This window comes from Mustela lutreola, chromosome 8 (genome assembly GCF_030435805.1).
Source record: "Mustela lutreola isolate mMusLut2 chromosome 8, mMusLut2.pri, whole genome shotgun sequence".
NCBI classification, from domain to species: Eukaryota; Metazoa; Chordata; class Mammalia; order Carnivora; family Mustelidae; genus Mustela; species Mustela lutreola.
Window position 1 is genome coordinate 105,633,677 of NC_081297.1, and position 25,031 is coordinate 105,658,707.

At 40.0% G+C, this 25,031-nt stretch overlaps 1 protein-coding gene across 4 annotated transcripts in view; it reads left to right on the forward strand.

Moving 5' to 3' along the window:
- Positions 1-1,451: 1,451 nt before the first annotated feature.
- The window catches only part of TMEM19 (transmembrane protein 19), a 35,091-nt gene continuing 11,511 nt past the window's right edge, over positions 1,452-25,031 (forward strand). Inside the window, exons 1-7 of one of the 4 annotated variants that reach the window (XM_059186333.1) lie at positions 1,453-1,542; positions 2,088-2,210; positions 4,569-4,682; positions 12,161-12,298; positions 12,688-12,942; positions 13,957-14,166; positions 15,607-18,786. In XM_059186333.1, coding sequence (XP_059042316.1) covers positions 1,506-1,542; positions 2,088-2,210; positions 4,569-4,682; positions 12,161-12,298; positions 12,688-12,942; positions 13,957-14,166; positions 15,607-15,770 — 1,041 coding nt within the window. In that variant the 5' untranslated portion in view covers positions 1,453-1,505 and the 3' untranslated portion in view covers positions 15,771-18,786. The other 3 variants (XM_059186335.1, XM_059186336.1, XM_059186334.1) reach the window with 3 other exon arrangements.

Consider the following 25,031-nt stretch of genomic DNA (forward strand, 5'->3'; position numbering starts at 1 on the left):
TAAAAAAAAAAAAAGAAAAGAAAAGAAAGCAGGTATGTGCCTATCTCTTAGGTGAACTTTCAGCTTGTTTAGATACAATATTTCAAACCTTATCTCTAACTCTTCTCCATTCTCTTGGACTTCCTATTTTCATGCTCTCCTTAACCAACTACGAGTGCCCTTCCCTCAGCTTGGTCACTTAACTTTGTCATCTTTCGTCTTAGCCCTGACAATCCCTCTTTCTATAACACTTCGCTTAGCATACTGAAGTGACATTAACCCTACCCAATTATCTGGTGTGACTGATATTGGCCAGTCAACTTGCTGAGGTAATTCAATTATTTATCTGTACCAAACAGAATAAGACAAAAATAAAGTGAGCACATAATTTCTGTAGGAAGACCATATATAAATTTAGTCAAATAAGATGGACACTACTATTTAATCCCACTTCACAGTTAATTAGATTTCTTACCAAAGAAGAGGATGTTGTCTTGGCATGTTACTTAAATTTAGAATTGTGTGTTTTTTAAAAGTACTTAGTAGTTAAAAAACAAACACTACTTTTCAAAGAAAAAGTACTCTGGGTTAAAAAACATTTGGGTACTACACCTGAAACTCATTTGCCTCCTCTTCTTACATTGTCAGCAATCGACTGAAAAAGTTCAGATATGTCATAATTATCACTTAATTTTAACCCAGGCACACAAGTTAATTTCAAATGTGACATAAGCCACAAGGTTCAAACTTGGTGTTAACAAGAGATTCTGTTTTCTAAATGAATTGACTGAAGGCACACACTTAAAATGAGAGGTGTAGGAACAGAGTTCCACAATGTAAGTGGTGTCACAACAATAAATTTGAGCTCAATAGCAGGAACTATGCCCCACTTTATCTTTACATCTCCAGCAACCAGCAATGTCCCTCACATTATAGGTGCTAAACAGTGTCATTTTAAATAATGTTCTCAGTCATGAAATTGCTCCTCCAAAACAATATATCCCCTTTCCCCTTAAAAACAACAACAACAACAACAAAAAACCGTAATATTAGGCGCCCCTGGGTGGCTCAGTGGGTTAAGCCTCTGACTTGGTTTCAGCTCAGGTCATGATCTCAGGATCCATAGAGCAAGCTCCGGGCTCATCAGGGAGTCGGCCTGAGGTTCTCTCTGTCCCTCCCTCCACTGTGCTCTCTCTCTAAAACAAATCAATAAATCTTTTTAAAAACCCGTATTATTATATGGCATGAACTTTTTATAGATGAAAAAGCATTCAATCACGGTTGAAATGGACTTGCTGGGTTTAAATTCACTTACACTCCTGTTTTCTATTCCTACCCTAGTGGTAGTTTCCATCTTCCCCTGTCTGAGTATGTTCTCAAATGCAAGATTCTAAGCCTCCAGATCACTATTCAGAGGAGAATGCCAAACCCTGGAGCCCCTGGGTGCTTCTGCCAAGCCGCCGGCACTGGAGCCGCCTTTTAAATGCTTACGTGAGTGAAGCCACGCCCTTAGATGGCGGCAGCGCATGCGCGCAGGAAGCGGAGACGCGATTCGGCGTGCGGGTGAGCTTCAGGGTCCGCGGCCTGGGCGTCTGGACCTGAACTTTGGGCGGTTCCCGCGGCTGTTGCGACGGGACTGCGCCCCACCGCCCAGGGCTCACCCTCGGAACCCACCCTGGTTCTGGCTGCGCGCCTTGTCTCTGTGCGACCGACGGCCCCCCCACCCTCGACCCCGCGTCAGCGCGTGGGCGTGTGGTGGAGGCGGAGCCCGCTGTCCCAGGACCGGCGATTGGCTGATTCCGCTTTCCTTTCGCCTTCCTGGCTGCGGAGCTCAGGTGTGAAGTGCCCGCCAGGGTAGGACCCCTCGATCGGAAGGAATGAGCTTTGCTTTTCCAGTGAGGTCTTAACATCGCCCACAGGAGTTTGAGCTATCCGTCAGCCGCAGGTTCCAGAAATAGTTAGGATTTATGTTATTTTTGCGGTCGGTGGAAGATGTTGGCATTTATGTTTGCCTCCGGGAGTTTTTTACTGGCAACTTAAACGACTTATTTTTCCCTAGAAACACTATTCTGTCCCTCAGGGGCTCATATTGTTATTTTCCATGACAGGTCCTGACGACAATATTTGCAAAAAGTATATAAAGATGATAACCAATATAGTTATATTGAGCCTGATCATTTGCATTTCTTTAGCTTTCTGGATTATATCTATGACTGCAAGCACCTATTATGGTAAGTATGAATGTTCTGAGTTGTTTTCTTCTAATCTAATTGGTGGAATTGAAGATTGTATCATTAATGAAATCTACAACTTGTATCTTATGAGTGGTTATAAATTATGTTTTCCTAACTTCCACAGCCTGAATTTAATTTACCAACATTAAAATATAAACACTGCTTTGAAGATTTAAAAACCTTTAATAAACGCTGCCTCTGATAATACTGGTGAAACATTTCAAAATACATTTCTGCGTTGTGTGTAGTTATTACATCTACATGAGAAATAAGTGAAATGAAATACAGTTTTGTAAACCAATTGCAGCGATGCGTTTAGTAAGAATGTCTGTAAGTAGTTTATCAGTTTTATGTATCCTGTAAAAATAGCAATAAAAATAAAAGGTGGTATAATGTTTACATTTGGAGTTTTTGGAGGATTTGTCTGGTCTTTGGTCACTTCAAAAGAACAGACATCTTTTTTAAAATCTGAAGCCCCACTTTATAAGATATTCTGGACTCAAGCCTAGACAGTTTTGAATACTCTAGAGTTTAAGTATGCCTTTACAGAAATTTCCTTGGTACTCTATAAAAATGGAGTTCTGTTCAGCTGAAAGGAAAAAGTGAGAGCAAGAAAGGGATTGCCATTTCAGACCTTAGCCTTTTCCAGAGACATGTGAATAATCGAATGAGTGGTGTTCAGGTTCAGAAGCTTTCAGACTTACTCTCATTCATAATGAATCACAGTAGAGCATGAGAGGAGATTCTTGTTTGTGCTATTATTATTTTTTTTGTTTGTGCTATTATTAAGTCTGACTTGAACTCCATGGAATAAACCTGGATTTGTAAACCAAAGTGTCCCTCTGGAACCAGGCACCTGATTTTTGCATCTTAAACACACAAGAATTGTGTTCATTTTCAGAAGTAGAATTTTTGTTTTTGAACATTTGGCCTGCTTTGCCTTCTATTTTCCCATTTTTGATAGAAATGTGGGCCATAGTAATAGTTCACATTTTTCGTCATTTAACACATTACGTATTTAACAAAATGTGAACATTTCATTCACATTTTTCGTATTTAACTTAGTCTTGTTGTGTAGGAGTCTGTCAGGAACTGTGGGGATTTTATTTTATTTATTTATTTTTTTAAAAAAGATTTTATTTATTTATTTGTCAGAGAGAGAGAGAGCAAGAGCGATCACAGGCAGAGTGGCAGGCAGAGTCAGAGGGAGAAGCAGGCTCCCTGTGGAGCATGGAGCCCGATGTGGGACTCCATCCCAGGATGCTGGGATCATGACCTGAGCTGAAGGCAGCTGCTTAACCCACTGAGCCACCCAGGCGTCCCACTGTGGGGATTTTTTTTTTTTAATTTATTTATTTATCAGAGAGAGAGAGGGAGAGAGAGCGAGCACAGGCAGACAGAATGGCAGGCAGAGGCAGAGGGGAGAAGCAGGCTCCCTGCGGAGCAAGGAGCCCGATGTGAGACTCGATCCCAGGACGCCGGAATCATGACCTGAGCCGAAGGCAGCTGCTTAACCAACTGAGCCACCCAGGCGTCCCCCACTGTGGGGATTTTAAACGAGAAAGCTCTGACCTGTCTAAAGAGGGTGGTTTCTCTCCACTGTGGTCAGTTCTGCCATGTGGGCCTGAGCATCCAGTTTTTAAAACAGAAGCCAAGGTTCTGGGTTTTTATATGAAATCTCCTAATCTTTAAATATTGACTCCCAACTCTTTGAAAACATTATGCTAGCCAAACAAAGAAACAAACAAAAACATCTGTGAGGTGAATGCAACCTTTGGAAAAATCAGTTGCTAATTGTTGAATAGAGGTGTGTAGCCTGTTAGAATGTTACTTTAAAAAATAAATCTCTCTAAAAAGCAGAAAGAGGAATAATTGAATCCTGCTAAGAAAGTAGTTTGTTCTGTACAATTGTTATTTTTTTTTAAGATTTTATTTATTTGACAAAGACCTAGTGAGAGGGGGAACACACGCAGGGGAAGTGGAGGCAGGGAGCCTGATGTGGGGCTCAATCCTAGGACCCTGGGATCACAACCCCAAAGGTAGACACTTAACAACTGAGCCACCCAGGTGCCCCATGCTCTCTACAATCCTTGAGATTTAATACATGCCTCCTTTTCAAAACAGTGGGGAACTAGATATATATCTCAAATTTCCAAATACATATGAAGTACCAAAACTTAGACAGTACTTGGTCATTTCCCAAAAGGACTGTCTCTCTGGAAATACACAAATCTTAACATAGTTATTTTACTTTGGTGACTTCATCTCGGTTTCTCTACTTATGATAGTATTTTAATCCAGAATGCAGTTAGCAAAGCTTATAACCAAGACTTACCTGTAAATTTAATTTTTTAGGTAATTTACAGCCTGTTTCTCCTTGGCGTTGGCTGTTTTCTGTTGTTGTTCCTGTTTTGATCGTCTCTAATGGCTTTAAAAAGAAAAGTCTAGACCACAGTGGGGCTTTAGGAGGTATGTTTTTCTTTTAACTGTTTATGTAATAAGTGCTTGCTTATATAATTTAAACTCATGTTTTCTAAATTCTGAACTTATGAGACTATAAATCCCATTATGCATTTTAGACAATGATAAAGTTGTTACTCAGCATTCCTATTCTGTCAAAATTTCAGATACTGACATACTCAGTGCAATGTACAAATTTAACTTTTAATTGATATCAAGTAGATTAGTGGAATAGATTTTTTAGTTCCTTGATTATTCTGCTCTTTCAGTTGTAGTAAATTACCTGCTGTCAGAAACATTGGAGTACTCCTGGGAGGTGGACAGTAGAGGAGCTGTTGGAAAGAATCATTCTAAGAAATTGCTACTAGTAGCCTCAAACAAAGCAGTCCAAACTAAGTATCCTAGATTTATTTTTCATAACTGAGTTAGGGATAGGCCAGATTTTTGTTCTTTTAGGACATATTTTTCTTTTTTTTTTTTTTTTTTTTTTTTTTTTTTTTTTTTTTTTTTAAAGATTTTATTTATTTATTTGACAGAGAGAAATCACAAGTAGATGGAGAGGCAGGCAGAGAGAGAGAGAGGGAAACAGGCTCCCTGCTGAGCAGAGAGCCCGATGCGGGACTCGATCCCAGGACCCTGAGATCATGACCTGAGCCGAAGGCAGCGGCTTAACCCACTGAGCCACCCAGGCGCCCTAGGACATATTTTTCGAGTACTTACTATATGCCCCTCTTTTGGAAACTGGGGATATGGCTCTGAACAAGGCCAAAGTTTCAAGTTCTGGTGGAACTTTTATTCTTTATAACAGGTAAAAAAATACATAAAACTTTTTATATAATGATAAATTTTACCAGAAAAATTAAAATAATAAAGTGTGTATGTTAGGGAATGTGGGCGTTCTTTTGTATATAGGGTCAAGCATAACCCTTTACTCTAAGGACGTAGTTTTGAACCAAAACTTGAAGAAGCTAGCAGTGACAAGCTTGTTCCAAGCTGACAGAATAACATGTGTAAAGACCCTGACATATACCCTGGCTTATTTAGGTATGAGAATAGACTCATTTGACTGGAAAATACTTTAAAAAAGGGGGGGTATAGAAAATTAAAGAAATAGGCAAGGACCAGGTAATAAGGAGTCTTGGACACAGTAAAGTTTTTTTTTTTAAGATTTATTCATTTTAGCAAAGAGAGCGTGTGTGTATGAGTAAGAGCTCATACAAGGGAGGGGCAGAGGGAGAGAGAGAGTCCCAAGCAGAGTCCCCACTGAGGTGATGACCTGAACTGAAACTGATGCTTAACCAACTGAGCTACTCAGGTGCTCCATAGTAAAGATTTTATTCCAAACTAGGTGGAATCTCCCCTGCCTCAAATCAAGGGGGTGACATGATCTGATGTGACATCAGGACTTTGATATACTGCTAGTGTTATAAGCCCCAAACCATGAGGATTCCCCCTCAAATACTACAGGCAGGATGAGATCACTACAGAATGACATTTATTTATTTATTTGTTTGTTTATTTTTAAAGATTTTACCCATTTGACAGAGACAAAGTGAGAGGGGAGTGGGAGTGGGAGAAGCAGGTCTCCCACCAAGCAAGGAGCCCGACTCGCGGTTTGATCCCAGGATCCCAGGATCATGACCTGAGCCAAAGGTGCCCCCAGAATGACGATTATTTAGAACTGGGAGGTCTTTTTTTTTTTTTTTTTTTTTTTTTTTTAGATTTTATTTATTTATTTAGAGAGAGCATGCGCTTGGGGAACAGAGGGACAGAGGGAGGGGGGAAGGAGAATCTTAAGCAGACTTTGTGCTGAGTGCGCAGAGCCCAACACAGGGATCCATCTCATGACCCTGAGATCTTGACCTGAGTGGAAATCAAGAGTCAGTCACTTAACTAACTGAGCCATCCAGGTGCCTCTCCTAGAAGCGCGCCTTCACGTTGAAGCCAGATATCTACCCAACCTTCAAAATACTAGTGGTCATTAGTCCTAATTTAGCACTGTAAACACACCCTGCTGCCTCTGATCTCATTGAGAGATTATTTTGAGAATAAGGAGGATCACATGAGGGGACATATGGGAATATGACTATAAACTGTAAAGCACTGAGTAGATGATTTGTTCGAAGGAGGTATTATATAGTCCAGTTGTTCACTGTGTTCCTTTGGTTCCTTCAGTATGGATAGTCTGTCATTGGATTTTTGGCTTGACAGGTTTTATTATTTTTTAAAGAATATATTTACTTATTTGACATCAAGCAAAAGCAGAGGGAGCAGCAGGCTGAGGGAGAAGCAGACTCCCTCCTGAGCAGGGAGCCCAATGTGGGCCTTGATCCCAGAACCCTGGGATCGTGACCTGCGCCGAAGGCAGATGCTTAACCAACTGAGCCACACAGGCATCGCTTGAATACTAGCCAATAGGATTCGACAAGTTTAAATTTAATTTCACTTACCAGAACTATTCAGCTTCGTGGCTTACTTTTTTTTTTTTCCCACTCATTCATTCAACAAGTGTATTGTTAGGGTCTCCTATATGCCACATACTTTTCTCGGCACCTAGGATTTAGTAATAAACAAAATGGATAAAAATCCCATTGTCAGAGAGCTTACTGTTTTAGTCAGGGGACACAGATGATAAAAGAGATGGGTTTGAGACATTTAATCCCTAGAGCTATATGCTGTAAGTGTAGTGGAAATGCACGCAAATGGAGAATTGTCTAGAAAGGCCAGTGGTTGTGCTTCATGTGATTTCACAAGAGTGGCCTTGCTTTTTTTAAGTCACCAAATTGTGTCTGGTGTTCAGTCTTTCTGAAATAAAAGTGTCATTTTGTCAGATAGCCAGAGCTGATCAGACCTAATAAAACCAGTTTCTGTTGCTCATTGTCTCATGGGACTGGTATATGAGTCAGAGTTCAGACATAGTTAGGAGTTGCAGAAAATACCAAGGTATTTTTAAACTACGTGAAAGAAATCATTCTTTAGAAGTACATTGCCTTGGGGCACCTGGATGGCGCAGTGGGTTAAGCCGCTGCCTTTGGCTCAGGTCATGATCTCAGGGTCCTGAGATCGAGTCCCGCATTGGGCTCTCTGCTCAGCAGGGAGCCTGTTCCTCCTCTCTCTCTGCCTGCCTGTCTGCCTACTTGTGATCTCCCTCTGTCAAATAAATAAATAAAATCTTTAAAAAAAAAAAAAAAGTACATTGCCTTGGGGCGCCTGGGTGGCTCAGTGGGTTAAGCCTCTGCCTCAGTGGGTTAAGCCTCCCTGCTGAGCAGAGAGCCTGATGCAGGGCTCGATCCCAGGACCCTGGGATCATGACCTGAGCCGAAGGCAGAGGCTTTAACCCACTGAGCCACCCAGGTGCCCCAAGAGATTCTTAATCTCACAAAACAAACTGAGGGTTGCCGGGGGTGCGGGGGAGGTCAGTAGGGAGAGGGTGGTTGGATTATGGACAGTGGGGAGGGCATGTGCTATGGTTAGTGCTGTGAAGTATGTAAACCTGGCGATTCACAGACCTGTACCCCTGGGGCTAATAATACATTATATGTTATTTTTTTTTTTTAAGATTTAAAAATTTTATTTATTATTTATTTATTTTTAGATTTTATTTATTTTTTAAGAGAGAGAAACAGTACAAACAGGAGATGGAGAGAGAGAATCTCTTTTTTTAAAAGATTTATTTGAGAGAGAGAGTACAAGTGTATGTCGGTTGGGGAAGGGACAGAGGGAAAGGAAGAAGCAGACTGCCCTGGTGAGCAGGGGAGCTTGATGCAGGCTTGAACCCAGGACCCTGGGATAGTGACCTGAACCGAAGGCAGGCATTTAACTGAGACACCCAGGTGTCCTGGAGAGAGTAAATCTCAGGCAAACTCCTTGCAGAGTGTAGAGCCCGATGTGAGGCTTGATCCCAGGACCCTGAGATCATGACCTGAGCTGAAACCAAGAGTTGGATGTTTAACTGCACCACCCAGACACCCCTCTCCTTTACTTTTGAAAAATGATTTGGCTGGATATAAGCTTCTTGTTTGACAGATTTTTTTTCCTTTTCTTTTCACACTTTGAGTATATCAGCCCAGTACCTTCTGGCCTCTGGCATTCTGGCCTCTAGAGTTTCTGATAAGAAACCTGTTGATAATCTTATTGAGGATCCCTCATATGTGATAAGTTGCTTACCTCTTTCTGTTTTCAAGATTGTCTTTGTCTTTGAACAGTTTGGTTATAATGTGTCTCAGTGTGGCTCTCTTTGAATTCATTCTACTTGGAGTTTTCTAGGCTTCTTTCTTGTATGTTTATATGTATGTCTTCAACAAACTTTGCAATTAAAAAAAAAAAAACTTGGTAAGGTTTCAGCCATTATTTCTTCAGATAATTTCTCTGCCCCCTTTTCCTTCTCTTTTCTCCTTCTGGGCTTTCCCACATGTGTGTTGTTCTCCTTGATGGTGTCCTATATGACCCACAGGCTCTGTTCTCCTTTCTTCATTCTTTTTTCTTTCTGTTTTTCATATGGAATCATGTCCATTGCCTGTCTTTAGGTTTGTGGATTCTTTCTTCTCCCTGCTCTGATGTGCCTTTGAATCTCTACTGAATTGTTTTCAACTCCAGTATTCCCTTTCAGTTTCTCTTAGATTTCTGTCTCTTTATTAGTATTTCTATATTGTCCCATATTGTTCTCTTGACTTTCTTCATGTCTGCTTTTAGTTCTCTGAGCATCTTTAAAACGGTTGATGTCTTTGCTTAGTAGGTCCACCATTTGGCCTTCCAGTCTCCATTCATTTTGTTTTCCCTTTGAGTGGGCCATACTTGTCTGTTTCTTCATATGCTTCAAGATATTTTTGTTGAAAACTGGACATTTAAATCTAACAGTGTGGCAGCTCTGGAAATCAGAATTTCCTCTGTCCCCAGGGTTTGCTTTCTTTCATTTTGTTTTGTCTTGCTTTTGATTGTTGCAGCTGTCTTTGTGCCAGGGATCACCTTGATGTATAAACCTAAGATCTTCCCAGTCTTTTCTGAGCCTATACCTTTCCCTGGGTATGCACTATCACCTTCTAATTTTCCCCATAAATGGAGTTTCTTTTGAATGTCCTAGTCTTTAATGTCTGGCTTTCCAAAGGAGGAAAAACAGAAAAATGAAGGAAGGTTAGCATCAGTCCTTTAAATCCTTTGGAAGTCTCTTCAACCAGACAAGAAAGGGCTTGTAACAGTTGGGGGGTGGAGTGTAATAACGGCTGCCAGCCTCTATGTCTATACCTCCATAATCAGAAGCAGCAATCATTGATCAGAATACAAATCCTGAGACATGCCTGGGTGGCTTAGTTGTTAAGCATCTATCTTTGGCTCAGGTAATGATCCCAGAGTCCTGGGATCAAGCCCTGCAGTGGGCTCCCTGCTCAGTGGGAAGTCTGCTTCTCCCTCTCCTACTCCCCACTGCTTGTGTTCCCTCTTTCGCTGTGTTTCTCTGTCATATAAGTAAATGAAATCTTCAAAAATATCAAATCCTGGTAGGTGGACAATAAGTCTTTCCTGCCCAACCTGGCTCCCACAAGCTGTGTATAGACTGCACCTGCAGTTCCTGCCCTTCCTGCCGTGGGAGTGGGTAGGGGGCTACACTGTTAAGAAATGAACTTGACCAAAGTTAGGTGCAGTTTCCCCCTCCAAGCCTTCCTTTGAAAGTTACAAGCCTTCAGTAGACTCCAGAGTTCCAAAACAGTTTTTTTAGATTGTTCCAGTGCAATTGTTGTCTAGGTGGGAAGACAGATTTCCTGGTGCTTCCTACTTTTCTGTCTTCCCCATATCCTCTGTTCCATTCATTTTTGTAGTATTAACTAACCATTGTGGTAATAGAAACACGAGTACTCTGCTGCTTAACCACCAATTTTACTCTAAGAACATTTTCAAAATTTGTAACAAAAACCTTTAAAGATTATCTGAGTCATTTCAGTGGGGGGGAGGGGGGGGTTGGGAGGCACAGAGGGAGAGGGAAAGAATCCCAAGCAGGCTCCATGCCTAGAGCCTGACATCCAGGGCTCGACCTAACCACCTGAGATCATGACCTGAACCCAAATCAAGACTCTGACACTTAACCAATTAAGCCACCCAGGTGCCCCTAATCTGAGTAATTTAAGAAGCTAATTCCAGGGTGCCTGGGTGGCTCAGTCATTAAGCGTCTGCTTTCGGCTCAGGTCATGATCCCAGGACCTGGGATCAAGTCCCACATTGGGTTCCCTGCTTGGCAGGAAGCCTGCTTCTCCCTCTCCCACTCCTCCTGCTCATGTTCCCTCTCACTTTGTCTCATTCTGTCAAATAAATAAATAAAATCTTAAAAAAAAAGAAAAAGCTAATTCAGATATGCATCTTCTCTTTATAATAACCTATAGGGGCGCACATGGCTGGCTCAGTTGGTTGACCATCCAACTCAATTTTGGTTCAGGTCATGATCTCAGGGTCGTGAGATCAAGCCCTGTGTCAGGTTCCACACTCAGCTAGGAGTCTGCTTCTCTCCTTCACCCTCTGCCTCTACCTCCACCCCGCCCATTGCACATGCAATCATGCATGTGCACAATCTTGTTTGTTCTTCTGATTAGACTGTAGGTATTATAAGCCTTCCTTGAAATTGTCTACCCATGGAAAAATGAAGGATGTCCCCTTTCTTCTTTGTCCAAATAAAAGAAACAAAAAAAAGTCTAAAAATCTGAAATCACATTTACAGAAAGTATTCCATTTTTTTTTAAAGATTTTATTTTATTTATTTGACAGAGAGAGATCACAAGTAGGCAGAGAGAGAGAGAGAGGAGGAAGCAGGCTCCCTGCTGAGCAGAGAGCCCGATGCGGGACTTGATCCCAGGAGCCCGAGATCATGACCTGAGCCAAAGGCAGCGGCTTAATGCACTGAGCCACCCAGGCGCCCTGAAAGTATTCCATTTTTGATTCCACATAAAATCCAGGATTATTTTGATAGATTTACATATTAAAACATAACTAAGAAACACTACCTTCATCTTCTCACATAGTTTATGAGGCTCAACAAAAGGGCATGTGAAAGTTTTTTGAAAAGCATGAAAAGCTAGCCTGTAAGAAAAAAAAGATTCAGGCTCTGAAGGGAAAATATAAAAATTAGAAGCTAGAAAGACTGTACAATCTAAACCTCCCTGGGAGATCCACAGCTATCTATCCAAATATTATATATAAATTACTGCTATTTATTGTGTTCTACAATTTGATTACAAAAAGTATGTCTAGAATGATAACATACATTCATATATTTATAGTTTGTTTGAAAGGAGGTAAAAATATGCTAAAAAATTTTATCTCAATTTAATCAAACCAGTTTTTAGTTTACTATTTGGTAATACCTGAATTGGTAAAAATAAAAATGTTTTCGTAATGTACATTTCAGGTCATAATGTAAAAAATAACTGAAAAAAGTCCCATTCTTTTTTTCACTGCATTAATGTATGGAATGAGTATAATTCTGTGTATGTATGTTTTTCTTTCAGGGCTTGTGGTTGGATTTATCCTTACCATTGCAAATTTCAGCTTTTTTACCTCTTTGCTGATGTTTTTCCTTTCTTCTTCAAAACTCACTAAATGGAAGGGAGAAATAAAGAAGCGTCTAGATTCAGAATACAAAGAAGGTAAAATGAATTATGTTTTGACATCACTTATAATTTATTTTACTTATAATTTATCACTTTATTTCATCCCAAGATACTATAAGCTTATAATCAGAACATGTTTAGACTGTTGAAACAGATAAATTTTGCATGAGAATAACTTTAAGTAGCGGCCTAATTTAGTTTATCCTTACTTCAGCACAATAGTAACAGCGGAATTTTAGAAGCATTAAAATCTATCATTATTCTAAAACCATATAGAATGTAAGCAAAGGTACCATTTGATTTTTAGTCATTATTAAAATTATAGTAATTTTTCTTTCTTTAAACTTTAAGTTCCTGTAACTGCATGATTTTCCTTCTGAAGAGAAAACATTTCTTGTCCTTTTTATCCACTTGTTTGTTTGTAGGTGGGCAGAGGAATTGGGTTCAGGTGTTCTGTAATGGAGCTGTGCCCACTGAGCTGGCCCTGCTCTACATGATAGAAAATGGCCCCGGGGAAATCCCAATAGATTTTTCCAAGCAGTATACTGCTTCCTGGATGTGTTTGTCTCTCCTGGCTGCACTGGCCTGCTCTGCTGGAGACACATGGGCTTCAGAAGTTGGTCCAATTCTGAGTAAAAGTCCACCAAGGCTAATAACAACCTGGGAAAAAGTTCCAGTTGGTGAGTATTTAAGTTTCTTTAAATAATGAAATGAACAAAAAAAAAAATCTGACTTACTATGTTTCTGACTTAAGAGACTGTTAAGAATTTTAGTCTTCTTAACTGGAAAATTGCTGTTGGCTATTAAGCTGATGATAAATAATATTTGCAGGAAATGATAGCAAGTCCTAGATAAACAATACAGAAACACAGAGATGTATCAGGAGGAGAGGAAAAAGAAGAGAATGTTAGAGTGTTTCATGAGGACCTGGTATGTGGTTAGTGCTTTAACACAGATCTTGCCTGTTATTGTTAACTACTAATACTACTATATTGTTATCTTCGTCATCACCTCGCCTCCCTTTTTTCTTCCCTTCTCCTCCTTGCTTTTTTCTCCCCTACTTTCTCTTCTTCTTTTTCTTCTTCATATCCTTTTCATTTTTTTCTCTTTTTTTTTTTTTAAAGATTTTATTTATTTATTTGACAGAGAGAGATGACAAGCAGGCAGAGAGAGAGGAGGAAGCAGGCTCCCTGCTGAGCAGAGAGCCCTATTTGGGGCTCGATCCCAGTACCCTGGGATCATGACCTGAGCCGAAGACAGTGGCTTAACCCACTGAGCCACCCAGGCGTCCCTCATTTTTTTCTCTTAATCATTATCATCATCCTCTTTAATACCCTCAATATTCATGTGAATTAGTTCTTTTATTATTTCCATCTTACTAACAAGGATATTAAGAGAAGTTAAGTAACTTAACTACAGGCACATAACTTAGAAATGGCAAAACTGTGATTGAAATCAGGCAGTTTGGCTTCATGGAACCATTCCCTTGCATTGCTTACAATGTCAGGAGTTAATGGGGAGAAAAGACTTTTTGAGTAGACTGTGGTCTTTGGATTGTATGAAAGAGAACCTTTTCTTCAGTTGGTCTTGATAAGATAGGTACCAATTTTGTTGTTTGTTTCCTTGATTTTATGTGTTTGTTGATTGTTAACCAGATTATTTTATGGTTGGTTTTTTTTTTTTTTTTTCTTCAGGGACCAATGGAGGGGTCACAATGGTGGGCCTTGCTTCCAGTCTACTTGGTGGCACCTTTGTGGGCATCACATACTTCCTCACACAGTTGGTTTTTGTTAATGATTTAGACATTTCTGCTCCCCAGTGGCCAATTATTGCATTTGGGGGTCTGGCTGGATTACTAGGATCAGTTGTAGACTCATATTTAGGAGCTACAATGCAGTTTACTGGTAAGTATATCACTTTATTATTGTAACTTGTTGGTGTAGTAAATGGGAAAGAAATATGGGGGAGAAAAACATGGCAATGGAAACAGTCCCAAAGACAGAAGAATCAAGAGGCCAGGGAATGACAAGACAGAGTTTTTTCTACAATTCTGATTTAAAAAAATTTTTTTTGTTAAATTAATTGAAAGAGAACTAATTCCACAGAGCAATGAGTAGAAGCTGCTTGGGGAAGATAATAGTGCAGGAAACAGATACTTTTGCTTTGAGGACTTCACCTAATCCCAAGGAAAGCAGAACATTTGGGATCAGATCATTTTAATGCTCCACCTTCCATTTGTCTTCCAAGTCTCTTTGAGAGAGAATTATTGTACTACTCTGTACACATATGACCTGTTTTTCTACTGTGACATAATGCTTTCTGTCCCCACTGAATTTTTAGCCCCAACTCAAGGTATATGGGAGAGTTGGTTTTCCCCAGAATTTTCTATGCTTTGCTTCTGAGCTTTTACTTTATGCTTTTTGCTTTATGCTTTTGCTTCTGAGGCATTGTCATTTCAGTGTACTGACATATTCTGTTAGGTGTGTATTTCCTCCACATTCTGACCAACCATGTTTTCTCCTTTGATTCATACAGGTAAGAGGCTGGAAGTTTGGGGAGTTTCCTTGTGTACAATCCTTCCAGTTCTCTTCATCTACCAAGATACTGTTCTTACCCTTCTGCTTTGCTCCCCACCTATCAGAATGTTTTTTCTTTCAGATTCATTTCTCTTATCTAAATACCAAGGAGGAAGCAGTCTGATTTTAGTTCAAGATCAAGGTCACTAACTCTACATACACAAACACACACACACACACACACACACACACACACTTACCCTTCCTCCCTCCCTCTCCCTCCCTCTCTGTTTTTGGGTTTCTGTTTGTTTATTTAGGAGCCTAGGTTTTATTCTACACTGAATCCTAACTGGGGACGTTTCTGATCATGTTGAGTGGATTGAAAAAATTAATGTGGGCTGTGGGAAAGATTAATTCCTTCAGTAAATTCTTTGTGTGCCTACTTTGTGCTGGCACCACACTGGGTCCTGGGTTTCCATTGCAGAGGCTAAATACAGGATTCCTTTTCTCAAAGATCTCACAGGTTGGTCTTGGAGACCTAGTCTTCTAGTTTCATGCTATCTCTGCTTTTAATGTTCTTCCTTCTTCCGGTGAGGGAATTCCAGCAGTGTTGAGAAAACAGTATTGAAGTGTACTAAAACTCACATTTCAAAAAAAGTTCTTGGTAATCAAGGGTTCCATATCTCTCACCTTATAATTATCCACTGAAGTCAATTTATAAGTGGTTGAGACTTTTTCAAAGATTATATTCTTTGGAGGAGAAAAGCTAATTTGTTTTAAATCAAGTCATTTGGATTTTCCACCTCACTTGCTTCTTTTCCACTCTAGGTTTAGATGAAAGCACTGGCATGGTGGTCAATAGCCCAGCGAATGACGTGAAGTACATAGCAGGGAAACCAATTCTTGATAACAACGCAGTGAATCTGTTTTCTTCTGTCCTCATTGCCCTCTTACTCCCAACTGCTGCGTGGGGATTTTGGCCCAGGGAGTGAACTTCTTTTCATTTACAAAGGTTGAAACTGTGGTAAATTCAGCTAAATTTGCAATTCCAAGTTTAATCCCTAAGAAGAATAATTGTAATTGACAAAGAGAAAATACTGGCTCTTCCCATATTCATTGTGATGAGATTCCACATTTTTCTTCTCATTAACTCCCTTGAAACAGCCAACCTCTTTGTAGTGAAAGATAAGTGTACATAGAACTTACTTGTGTTTTTCTTCTGCTAAATAGAGCTTCTTGAGCAATGAAGCTCTGATGTCCCTAAATATTGCTGTATGTTGGCCTAAAAGTGTAATGCCAGTTGTGCCAGTTGCCCAAATTTTAGTTTTGGGTGGTTTAAATTGATGTGTGTGGAAGCCTGAATAAATATACTCTTCACTTCCTCCATTATTTGCCATTTCCAGTTGTGAGAAGTGTGGGGTATGGTTCTTAGGGAGCTATTCCACATGTGTTCTTCCTTCCTCAGGGTTAGTAATGAAAAAAAAGTAAATATCTTTTTCATATGACCATTAGAATGCATGGAAAAAATTATTTTTAAGTAAAAGCAAAAGAGATTTATCTTCTGTCAATAAAATGTGCACCTTACTTATATTTTAGTTGATTTTTGAGCAGACATTATCTTGAATTTAATATTTTTTAATGTATTTCTAGCTTTTTTTGAAATTTATATAGAAATCTGTTTTATTTTGGCACCCTGAACAGTTAGTCACTGGAAAACTATCATAATTATTTTTTTATTTGCTACCTAGAATTGATTGGAAGATGCTATGATTTCCTATTCTGTGCTGAAGTTATGCTCTCCTGTACAATAATAGACTCAACTAAAATGAATTCTACTTTTCTGTTTTATCCTTCACTATGATTTACTGTATGCTAAAGGAGTTTGAAATGGTGTGGATTATTTTGCTGAAACTATTTAAAAATATTTTTCATGTGATTTCCATACACCCGCCCCCATACTTTTTTTACATTGAAATTGAAACTGAAGAGAGATTCCATGAATAACCCACCATTATTAAGAGTGGATAAAGCTTAGATTTCTTTACTGGTGACTCTACTACAGTGATAATTGAGAACTGAGTTGATTCTGAAAGAAAGAAAGAAAAAAGCAGTTGACACACTTAATCCAGGCAACAGAGGGGGTCTCAATCGTTGGTTTTCACCTTTGGGTATACTTTGGAATCACCTGAGTATCTTGTCCTGGGCTTCACTTGGAAGGATTCCAATTTACCTTTTCCAGGTTAGAGCCTGGGTATTAGCACTTTTTAAGAGTTCTTGTTCCTGCACATGAGAATCATCTAGGGTGTCTTTTGGTTTTTTAAGATTTTTTTTTTTTTAAGTAATCTATACACTCAGCGTGAGGCTTGAACTTACAACCTCAAGATCAAGAGTTGCATGTTCTACTGACTTAGCCAGCCTGGGTAGGGCATTTTTAAAAACACTTGCCAAGGCCCCTTCCTAGATCAAGTAAATCAGAATATCTGAAGGTGAGGCTCATGCATAGGTTATTTCTAGAAAGCTCTCCTGGAGATTCAAATTTTAAACAGGTTGAGAACTACTAAATCAGAATGTCCTAAAGCACTATGCATAAAAGAAGCTTCAAAAGAGTGGGACTTTGCATTTTTATACAGGCAGCTATTAGTAGCAGTGCTATATGCTGTCTTTATACAGTGATATCTTCTAATAATTATACCTACATCACTTAACAGCTCATTCCTGTGTTTTTGATGCAGCCTGTTTATTCCCATAGCTGTTCCAATATGCCTTTTCTCTTTTCCTGGTGACTCATCCTCATGACATACCATGGAATAAAAATATTTTTTGTAACCATCTTTGGGTTTGATAGAATCACCATATCATTAACAGATTAGGGAAATACTGCTTGACAAGCCTTTATTTGAAAACCTAGGGCTAATTGTGTTTTGAAATCAAAATTTTCAGATTTTAGAACACTAATAGAGTACATATATTTTCCTCAAATTCTCAAGAGTCTAAGATAGGGGCGCCTGGGTGGCTCAGTGGGTTAAAGCCTCTGCCTTCGGCCCAGGTCATGATCCCAAGGTCCTGGGATCAAGCCCCGCATCAGGCTCTCTGCTCAGCAGGGAGCCTGCTTCCTCTTCTCTCTCTGCCTGCCTCTCTGCCTACTTGTGATCTCTCTGTCAAATTAATAAATAAAATCTGTAAAAAAAAAAAAAAAAACCCACTTTCATAGAATTCCATATAACATTATAATAAAAAAATATGTACTGCCTACCTCAGCAGCTTAAAGGTATACATACCATTTCTTAAAACACTATTATGCAGTAGAGGAGAGGAAGGTGTATGTGGCCCAAGGCTTTTGAAGCTTTTGAAGAAGACCTGAAAATTTAAAGGAGTGGCATTTGAGGACTCATCAGTGGAGGTACCAGGAGAATAATGAATTGATAAAATCGGTCATTCCATTCTTAGCTTTTCTCATTACTTGGGTTATGTATGCCTCAGCCAAGCTGAATATATCTTTATTGTTTCTAACTCCTACCTATGTAGGGTGCTGGCTTCAGAAATGCCAACCCCATCCCAATTAGATAAAGACCTAGTATAGAGAAAAATCATGCAAAAATCATAAACTTTGCCTCATTCCTGTAGCATTAACAGATGCTCCCTGTTGTGCACAGCGGGTATACTGGAGCCCAGTCATCTGATGTCCCTGGTGTTTCGTCTGCTGTTCTGATGTCATCACAATGAGAAAAAAAGTGTCGTAGCCATCAAGTTTCAGGTGAATTATATATGCTTTAAAGATGAAAACAAAATTATGCAACTAAATTATTTAATCTCCTTATGGAGTATCTGTTGCTGTACTTCCAAATGGTCCTGAATATTTTAAAAATATGTAGATGTCCAATATATGTTTGTTAAATTAAGTTGTTTGACTGTAAACAGTGTTTTCTTTAAGAGTCACTGACAGTTGATAATCAGGAACATTTTTCTGGAGAAAAATAAAAAATAAAAAAACCAGTTTGGCTACTTGAATTTCTGAGTACTGTGATGAATCCAACATTTCTCAATCATGTGATACACTATTAATGGTTCCGGAACTAATGAGTCAGGAAATGATAGTAAGGGCAAGGCTCCTAAAATTGTTTTCTCTGCCAAGACTAGACTTGTTAACTGTTCTTCATCACCCCCTTCAAAATTTTATACATGTGGTAACCCTTTTATGTTTGGGGGTTGTTTTTTTTGCATTTTTTATTTTATTTTATTTTATTTTATTTTTTTTTTTTAAAGATTTCATTTATTTTTTAATTTATTTGACAGAGAGAAATCACAAGTAGGCAGAGAGGCAGGCAGAGAGAGAGAGAGGGAGGCAGGCAGAGAGAGAGAGAGGGAAGCAGGCTCCCCGCCGAGCAGAGAGCCCGACGCGGGACTCGATCCCAGGACCCTGAGATCATGACCCGAGCCGAAGGCAGCGGCCTAACCCACTGAGCCACCCAGGCGCCCTGCATTTTTTATTTTTTTAAGGCATCTCTACTCCCATTGTTGGGCTTGTACTCACGACCCCAAGATCAAGAGTTGCATGCTCCATTGACTGAGCCAATTTATTTGGCTTTATTTCTTTTCTTTTTTAATTGATATTTAATTACTTATGTAACACACTGAATCTATTCTTTTAATTTTTTAAAGATTTTTTTAATTTTTATTTGAGAGAGAGAGTGCGTCAGTGCGCAAGTCGGGAGGGCGGAGGGAATGGGAGAGGGAGAAGCAGACTCCCTTCTCAGTGGGGAGCCAGACACGGCTCTATCCCAGGACTCAGAGATCATGACCTGAGCCAAAATCAGGCACTTAACCAAGTGAGCCATGCAGGTACCCTACACTGAATCTATTTTTAAAATGTTAGAATATTAAAGCTAAAATATCCTTTTGCCTCCACAACCCCTTCAATAAACCAAGCTTTCTATCTTCCCCAGAATAACTACTGTTAGAAATTTGACATATTTTCTACAAATAATTGTTTGGATCTATTCTTATTTATTTATTTATTTATTTTTAAAAATTTTATTTATTTATTTGACAGAGAGAAATCACAAGTAGATGGAGAGGCAGGCAGAGAGAGAGACAGGGAAGCAGGCTCCCTGCTGAGCAGAGAGCCCGATGCGGGACTCGATCCCAGGACCCTGAGATCATGACCTGAGCCGAAGGTAGCGGCTTAACCCACTGAGCCACCCAGGTGCCCCTGTTTGGGTTTATTTTTAAATCTCTTTAATTATTAAGATTTTATTTATTTGACAGAGTACACAAGCAGGGGAGGGGCAAGCAGAGGGAGAGGGAGAAGGAGGCTCCCCACTGAGCAAGGAGCCAGATGTGGGGCTTAATCCCAGGACCCTGGGATCATGACCTGAGCCGAAGGCAGATGCTGAACTGACTGGGCCACCTAGGCATCCCTGTTTTGGGTGTGTTTTAATACATTCTTCTTAATGAAATTTTGTTATAATTAATACTGTCATTCTGCTGCTTTTAAGTTGATGCCTACCTTCCAAGGAAAAAAGGTTAGAAGGGTATATACCAAAATAATAATGTGTTCTAAAATTTCTACAGTCAAATGTGTTTCTTCTACCAATCAAAATATTCAAACAAAATAATCTCCAGAAATTACTCCTCTTCCCCATCTTCCCCTCCCCATCATCGTTTTAAATGGTATTCCTTTTCTTTATAAACTATCTTATTAGCAATCAATTACAAGAATAAAATGGGGGTGCCTGGGTGGCTTAGTCGGTTAAGTGTCTGCCTTCAGCTCAGATTATGATCCCAGGGTTCTCGGATTGAGTTCTCATTCAGGCTTGCTGTTTGGTGGTGAGCCTGCTTCTCCGTCTCCGTATGTCCCTCCCCCTGCTGTGTACTCTCTTTTAAGTAAATGAATAAAATCTTCAAGAAAAAGAAACACAAATTTGTTTGTCTGTTTGAGATTCCCTATCTTGAAGCCTGAAGCACCAGTGTAATCCAAGTGTTAAAGCTTTAACTTTAGGGGCTCCTGGCTGGTTCAGTTGGTTAAGCGTCTGCTTTCAGTCCAGGTCATGATCCCAGTGTCCTGGGATTAAGCCCCACATCTGGCTCTCTGCTTACCGGGGAGCCTGCTTCTCCTTCTGCCTTTGCATGCTCTCTCTCAAATAAAATCTTCTTACAAAAAAAAAGAATCTTCTTATGTTGAATACAACGTAATGAAAATTAACAGTGGATACTCAAAGCAATACTTTAATACTTTGCACTTTTGGATTGTTGCAAAAATTAATACAAGTATCACAAATCTCTACCTGAATGGTGTATTTTGAGTGTGGGTTGTTTTTTTTTTTTCCATTTTTTTCAAATTCTTGATGAGGGAGCAGGAGGCTGGCTGAGGACAAAGCAAGAGCTGGCGCCTTGCACCACCCCCCTTCACCCGCTCCCCTCCATATGTGTAGCATTCCTCAGGCACCCCTGACTGCCATAAAATGATAAATAGTTAACTTGCTGAGATCACAATCCTGCAAGACAGGAGTCTCCCTTGGTTTGCAAATGTCCTTGAGATTACAACAAAAGTTACCTTATCAATAGCCCAATTTCCAAAGACACAGAACTCAGTTCCTCAAGCCCTAATGTCACCCTCCCCTCCATAAAAAACCGAAGGAGGCGAAGGAGGCAAGGAGGCGGAGGTAGAAGGAAAAGTAAATAAAGTTAAATTTCTTCTAAACCTAAATCTCATTAACAAGGATGCTTGATAGCAGGAATGTAACATTCCACCAGACTTCCAATTGTCTTTACTTGATAGTAACCCGGTCTTCAATATCCTGATAGTATTCTTTGCCCCAATAGCCCTTCTGGACACCCCTTTGTCCTCACCTACCCAACTCCTGTGTATATAACCAACCACTCCTCACAACCCGGGGCAGCAGCTCTTCCTGCCCACGGGTCCTGTCCCCATGCTTTAATAAACCACCATTTTGCACCAAAGATGTCTTAAGAATTCTTTCTTTAGTCATCAGCTCCGAACCTCACCCCACCGAATCTGACTTAGGTTCTGGGACTTCATCATTCTGATCTTAACTGTTTGCATTTGAAATTATACATGACAAACACCTTGGCAAAATTCTCAACACATTGTCATAGAATTCTAGAACAAAGAACCTTCAGGAATATTCTCAGCTCATTGCCCAGACTTGAAACTAAAAAATACCATTTTACAGGAGTGAGTGTATTGTTTTCTAACATGAATGCCTCCCGACCTTTGCATACCCTGTCCTTCCTGGAATTCCTACCCTCTCCCTTCCCTTAATGACACTTCAAACACAGCTTAATGGCTTAATGGCTTAACGGAGCTTCCTCCAAGAATCTTCTCAGGGAGGGACGCCTGGGTGGATCAGTCACCAGGTGTCTGCCTTCGGCTCAGGTCATGATCCCGGGATCCTGGGATCAAGCCCTGAGTGGAGCTCCTTCCTCAGCGGGAAGCCTGCTTCTCACTCTCCCACTCCCCCTGCTTGTGTTTTCTCTCTTGCTGTGTCTCTGTCAAATAAAATCTTTAAAAAAAAAAAAAATCTTCTCAGGGTCAATTAGGTATCCCCATACACATTCTACGCTGTAACTACAGCAGTTACCACACAATGAACATTTACTAATTCAGCATATTAATACTTAACCTTTTTCTTCAAACTACTGGTCTCCCTATTGCTAAGAACTGTGTACATGTTCTTAGAAATGCACATGTAGAAAGGGCACTAAACGTTTCCTTAGGACGAAATATAGTTTTTAAGTCCATTTGTGGGGCTAGACTAATGATAGGGATTCTATTATTTTCTCTTAATCTCATCAGGCTACAATGTCTTAAATAGCAATATCATAAAGGATTAGCAGCACCTGGGTGGCTCAGCTGATTAAGCATCCGACTCTTGATTTTGGCTCAGGTCATGATCTCAGGGTCCTGGGATTGAGCCCTGTGTCAGTGAGCAGTCTGCTTGTCTTCCTCTCCTTCTGCCCCTCCCTCTGCTTGCATGCCCTCTCTCTCTCTCCCCCAAATAAATACATCTTAAAATAAAAATAAATGGTGTTAAAAAAATAAAAATTAAAAATAAATCAATAAATGGTGTTACCATATAGGATTACCAGAGAATAAACTCATTAGAACTGGATGTGGTAGATACAGGTCCCCATATTTCTATTGTGATAATCTGTGTAATGCTGCATATAACAACTCAGTTATAATTCCAATAAAATTTGATCCTAAAGTTGATCTTTATAATGGACTAATATATTATTCAACAAGATTAATTCAGTTTTTTCCATAAAGTAGGGCACTAAATTGTGTCCAAACACTAACCATTCTCAAGTGTGTTTCCTCAGTGATTAATAAGCAGCTTCTCTGTCAGTTACACAACTTGTACCCTGGCATATATCGAAATATATTTTGAAATAACCGTTTTTTTCTCAATTTTAAGGTAATATATTCATTACATAAAATTTAAAAAAAGAAAAAGGTGTAGAAGGGAAAAAGATTCATAATCCTTCTCAAAGACAGGATTATTATTTTAGTATATTTAATATTTTAGGAAGGAAAGAAAATATCTAAATCCTTTTGTCTGTCCTGGTATAGAAGAAACCATGATTGTTAAGTGGGTCTGGTCCCAGGCATAACATTCTGTTTTGATTCTCACTATATGATGTCCCTAGTCTCACACCTGAGCAGTGAATTCATGTGATAGAGGGCTTAAGGGGCACCCGGGTGGCTCAGTTGGTTAAGCATCTACCTTCAGCTCAGGTCATGATCACAGGGCCCTGGCATTGAGCCCCACCTCAGGCTCCTTGCTTAGTGGGGAGCCTCCTTCTCTCTCTCCCTCTGCTATTCCCTCTGCTTGTGCTATTGCTCTCTTTCTCTCTCTCTGTCAAATAAATAAATAAAATCTTAAAAAAAGAGAGAGAGAGAGAGAGTTTAATCTTGAGGTAAGGAAACCTGAGTTTCAGCCTCCAGTCACCCAAAAACATTTGTGTGGTGCTTCTGTGCTTTAGGTACTGTGTTTTGAAGTTGGTGAATCAAAGATGTATAGGACAAGAACCGGGCACTTCTGATAAATATGGGGGAGAGAAATGTGTGTGACTACCACAAACAAATATGTGTCTACTGTGATTTTTTTTTTTTTAATGAAGATTTTATTTATTTGACAGAGAGAGAGGAGACCGCACAAGCAGAGGGAGATGGGGAGCAGCAGACAGAGGGAGAGGGAGAAGCAGGCTCTCCTGATACAGGGCTCCATCCTAGACCCTGGTCTCATGACCTAAGCCAAAGACAGATGCTTAGCCCACTGAGCCATCCAGGGCACCCCTACCTACTGTGATTTTTTTTTTTTTTTGTAATTTTTATTTTTGCCTTCTGTTGCCCCTTGAATCAACTTCCCATAACCTTATATAAGAACTCCAAAAAGCCCTTGACATTTCTCTTGTTCTTAGAAACTAGAGGAAGAGTAGGTCGATGAACTGAGAGAACAGAGAACCGTGTTCCTCTTTCCCACTGCAGGCTTCCAGCCTAAAGCAGGTTCAAGCTGAGGGTGGGTGGGGAGACTAGGTCAAATCTGAATTAATTAGTTAATTTTTTGCTTTAAAAAAAATTATTTATTTATTTGAGATGCAGAGAGCATGAACAGGAGAAGGGGCAGAGGGAGAGGGAGAAGACGACTCCCTACTGAGCAGGGAGCCCGATATGAGGCTTGATCCCAGGACCCTGAGATCACGACCTGAGCTGTAGGCAGATACTTGACTAAGTCACCCAGGCGCCCCTGCTTTTGCTTTCTTAATCCAGGTTTGGCTATTCTAAGTGCTGAATTGAGACTTGTTAAATTGAATTTTTGCTGATACTGGTTGATATGTTGTTAAAATTCACATTTTAAAATCCTAATCCCCAATGTGATGACATTAGGAGATGGGGATTTAGGGAGGTGATTAGGTCAGGAAAAGGGCACGCACATGAATGGAAACCTGCATCAGGCTCCCTGTTTAGTAGGGAGCCTGCTTCTCCCTCTCTCACTCCCCCTGCTCTTCCTCTCTCTCTCTGTCAAAATAAATAAAATCTTTAAAAATAAATAAGATAGGGCATCTGGGTGGCTCAGTGGGTTAGGCCTCTGCCTTTGGCTCAGGTCATGATCTCAGGGTCCTGGGATCGAGTCCCGCATCGGGCTCTCTGCTCAGCAGGGAGCCTGCTTCCTCCTCTCTCTCTCTCTCTTTCTGCCTGCCTCTCTGCCTACTTGTGATCTCTGTCTGTC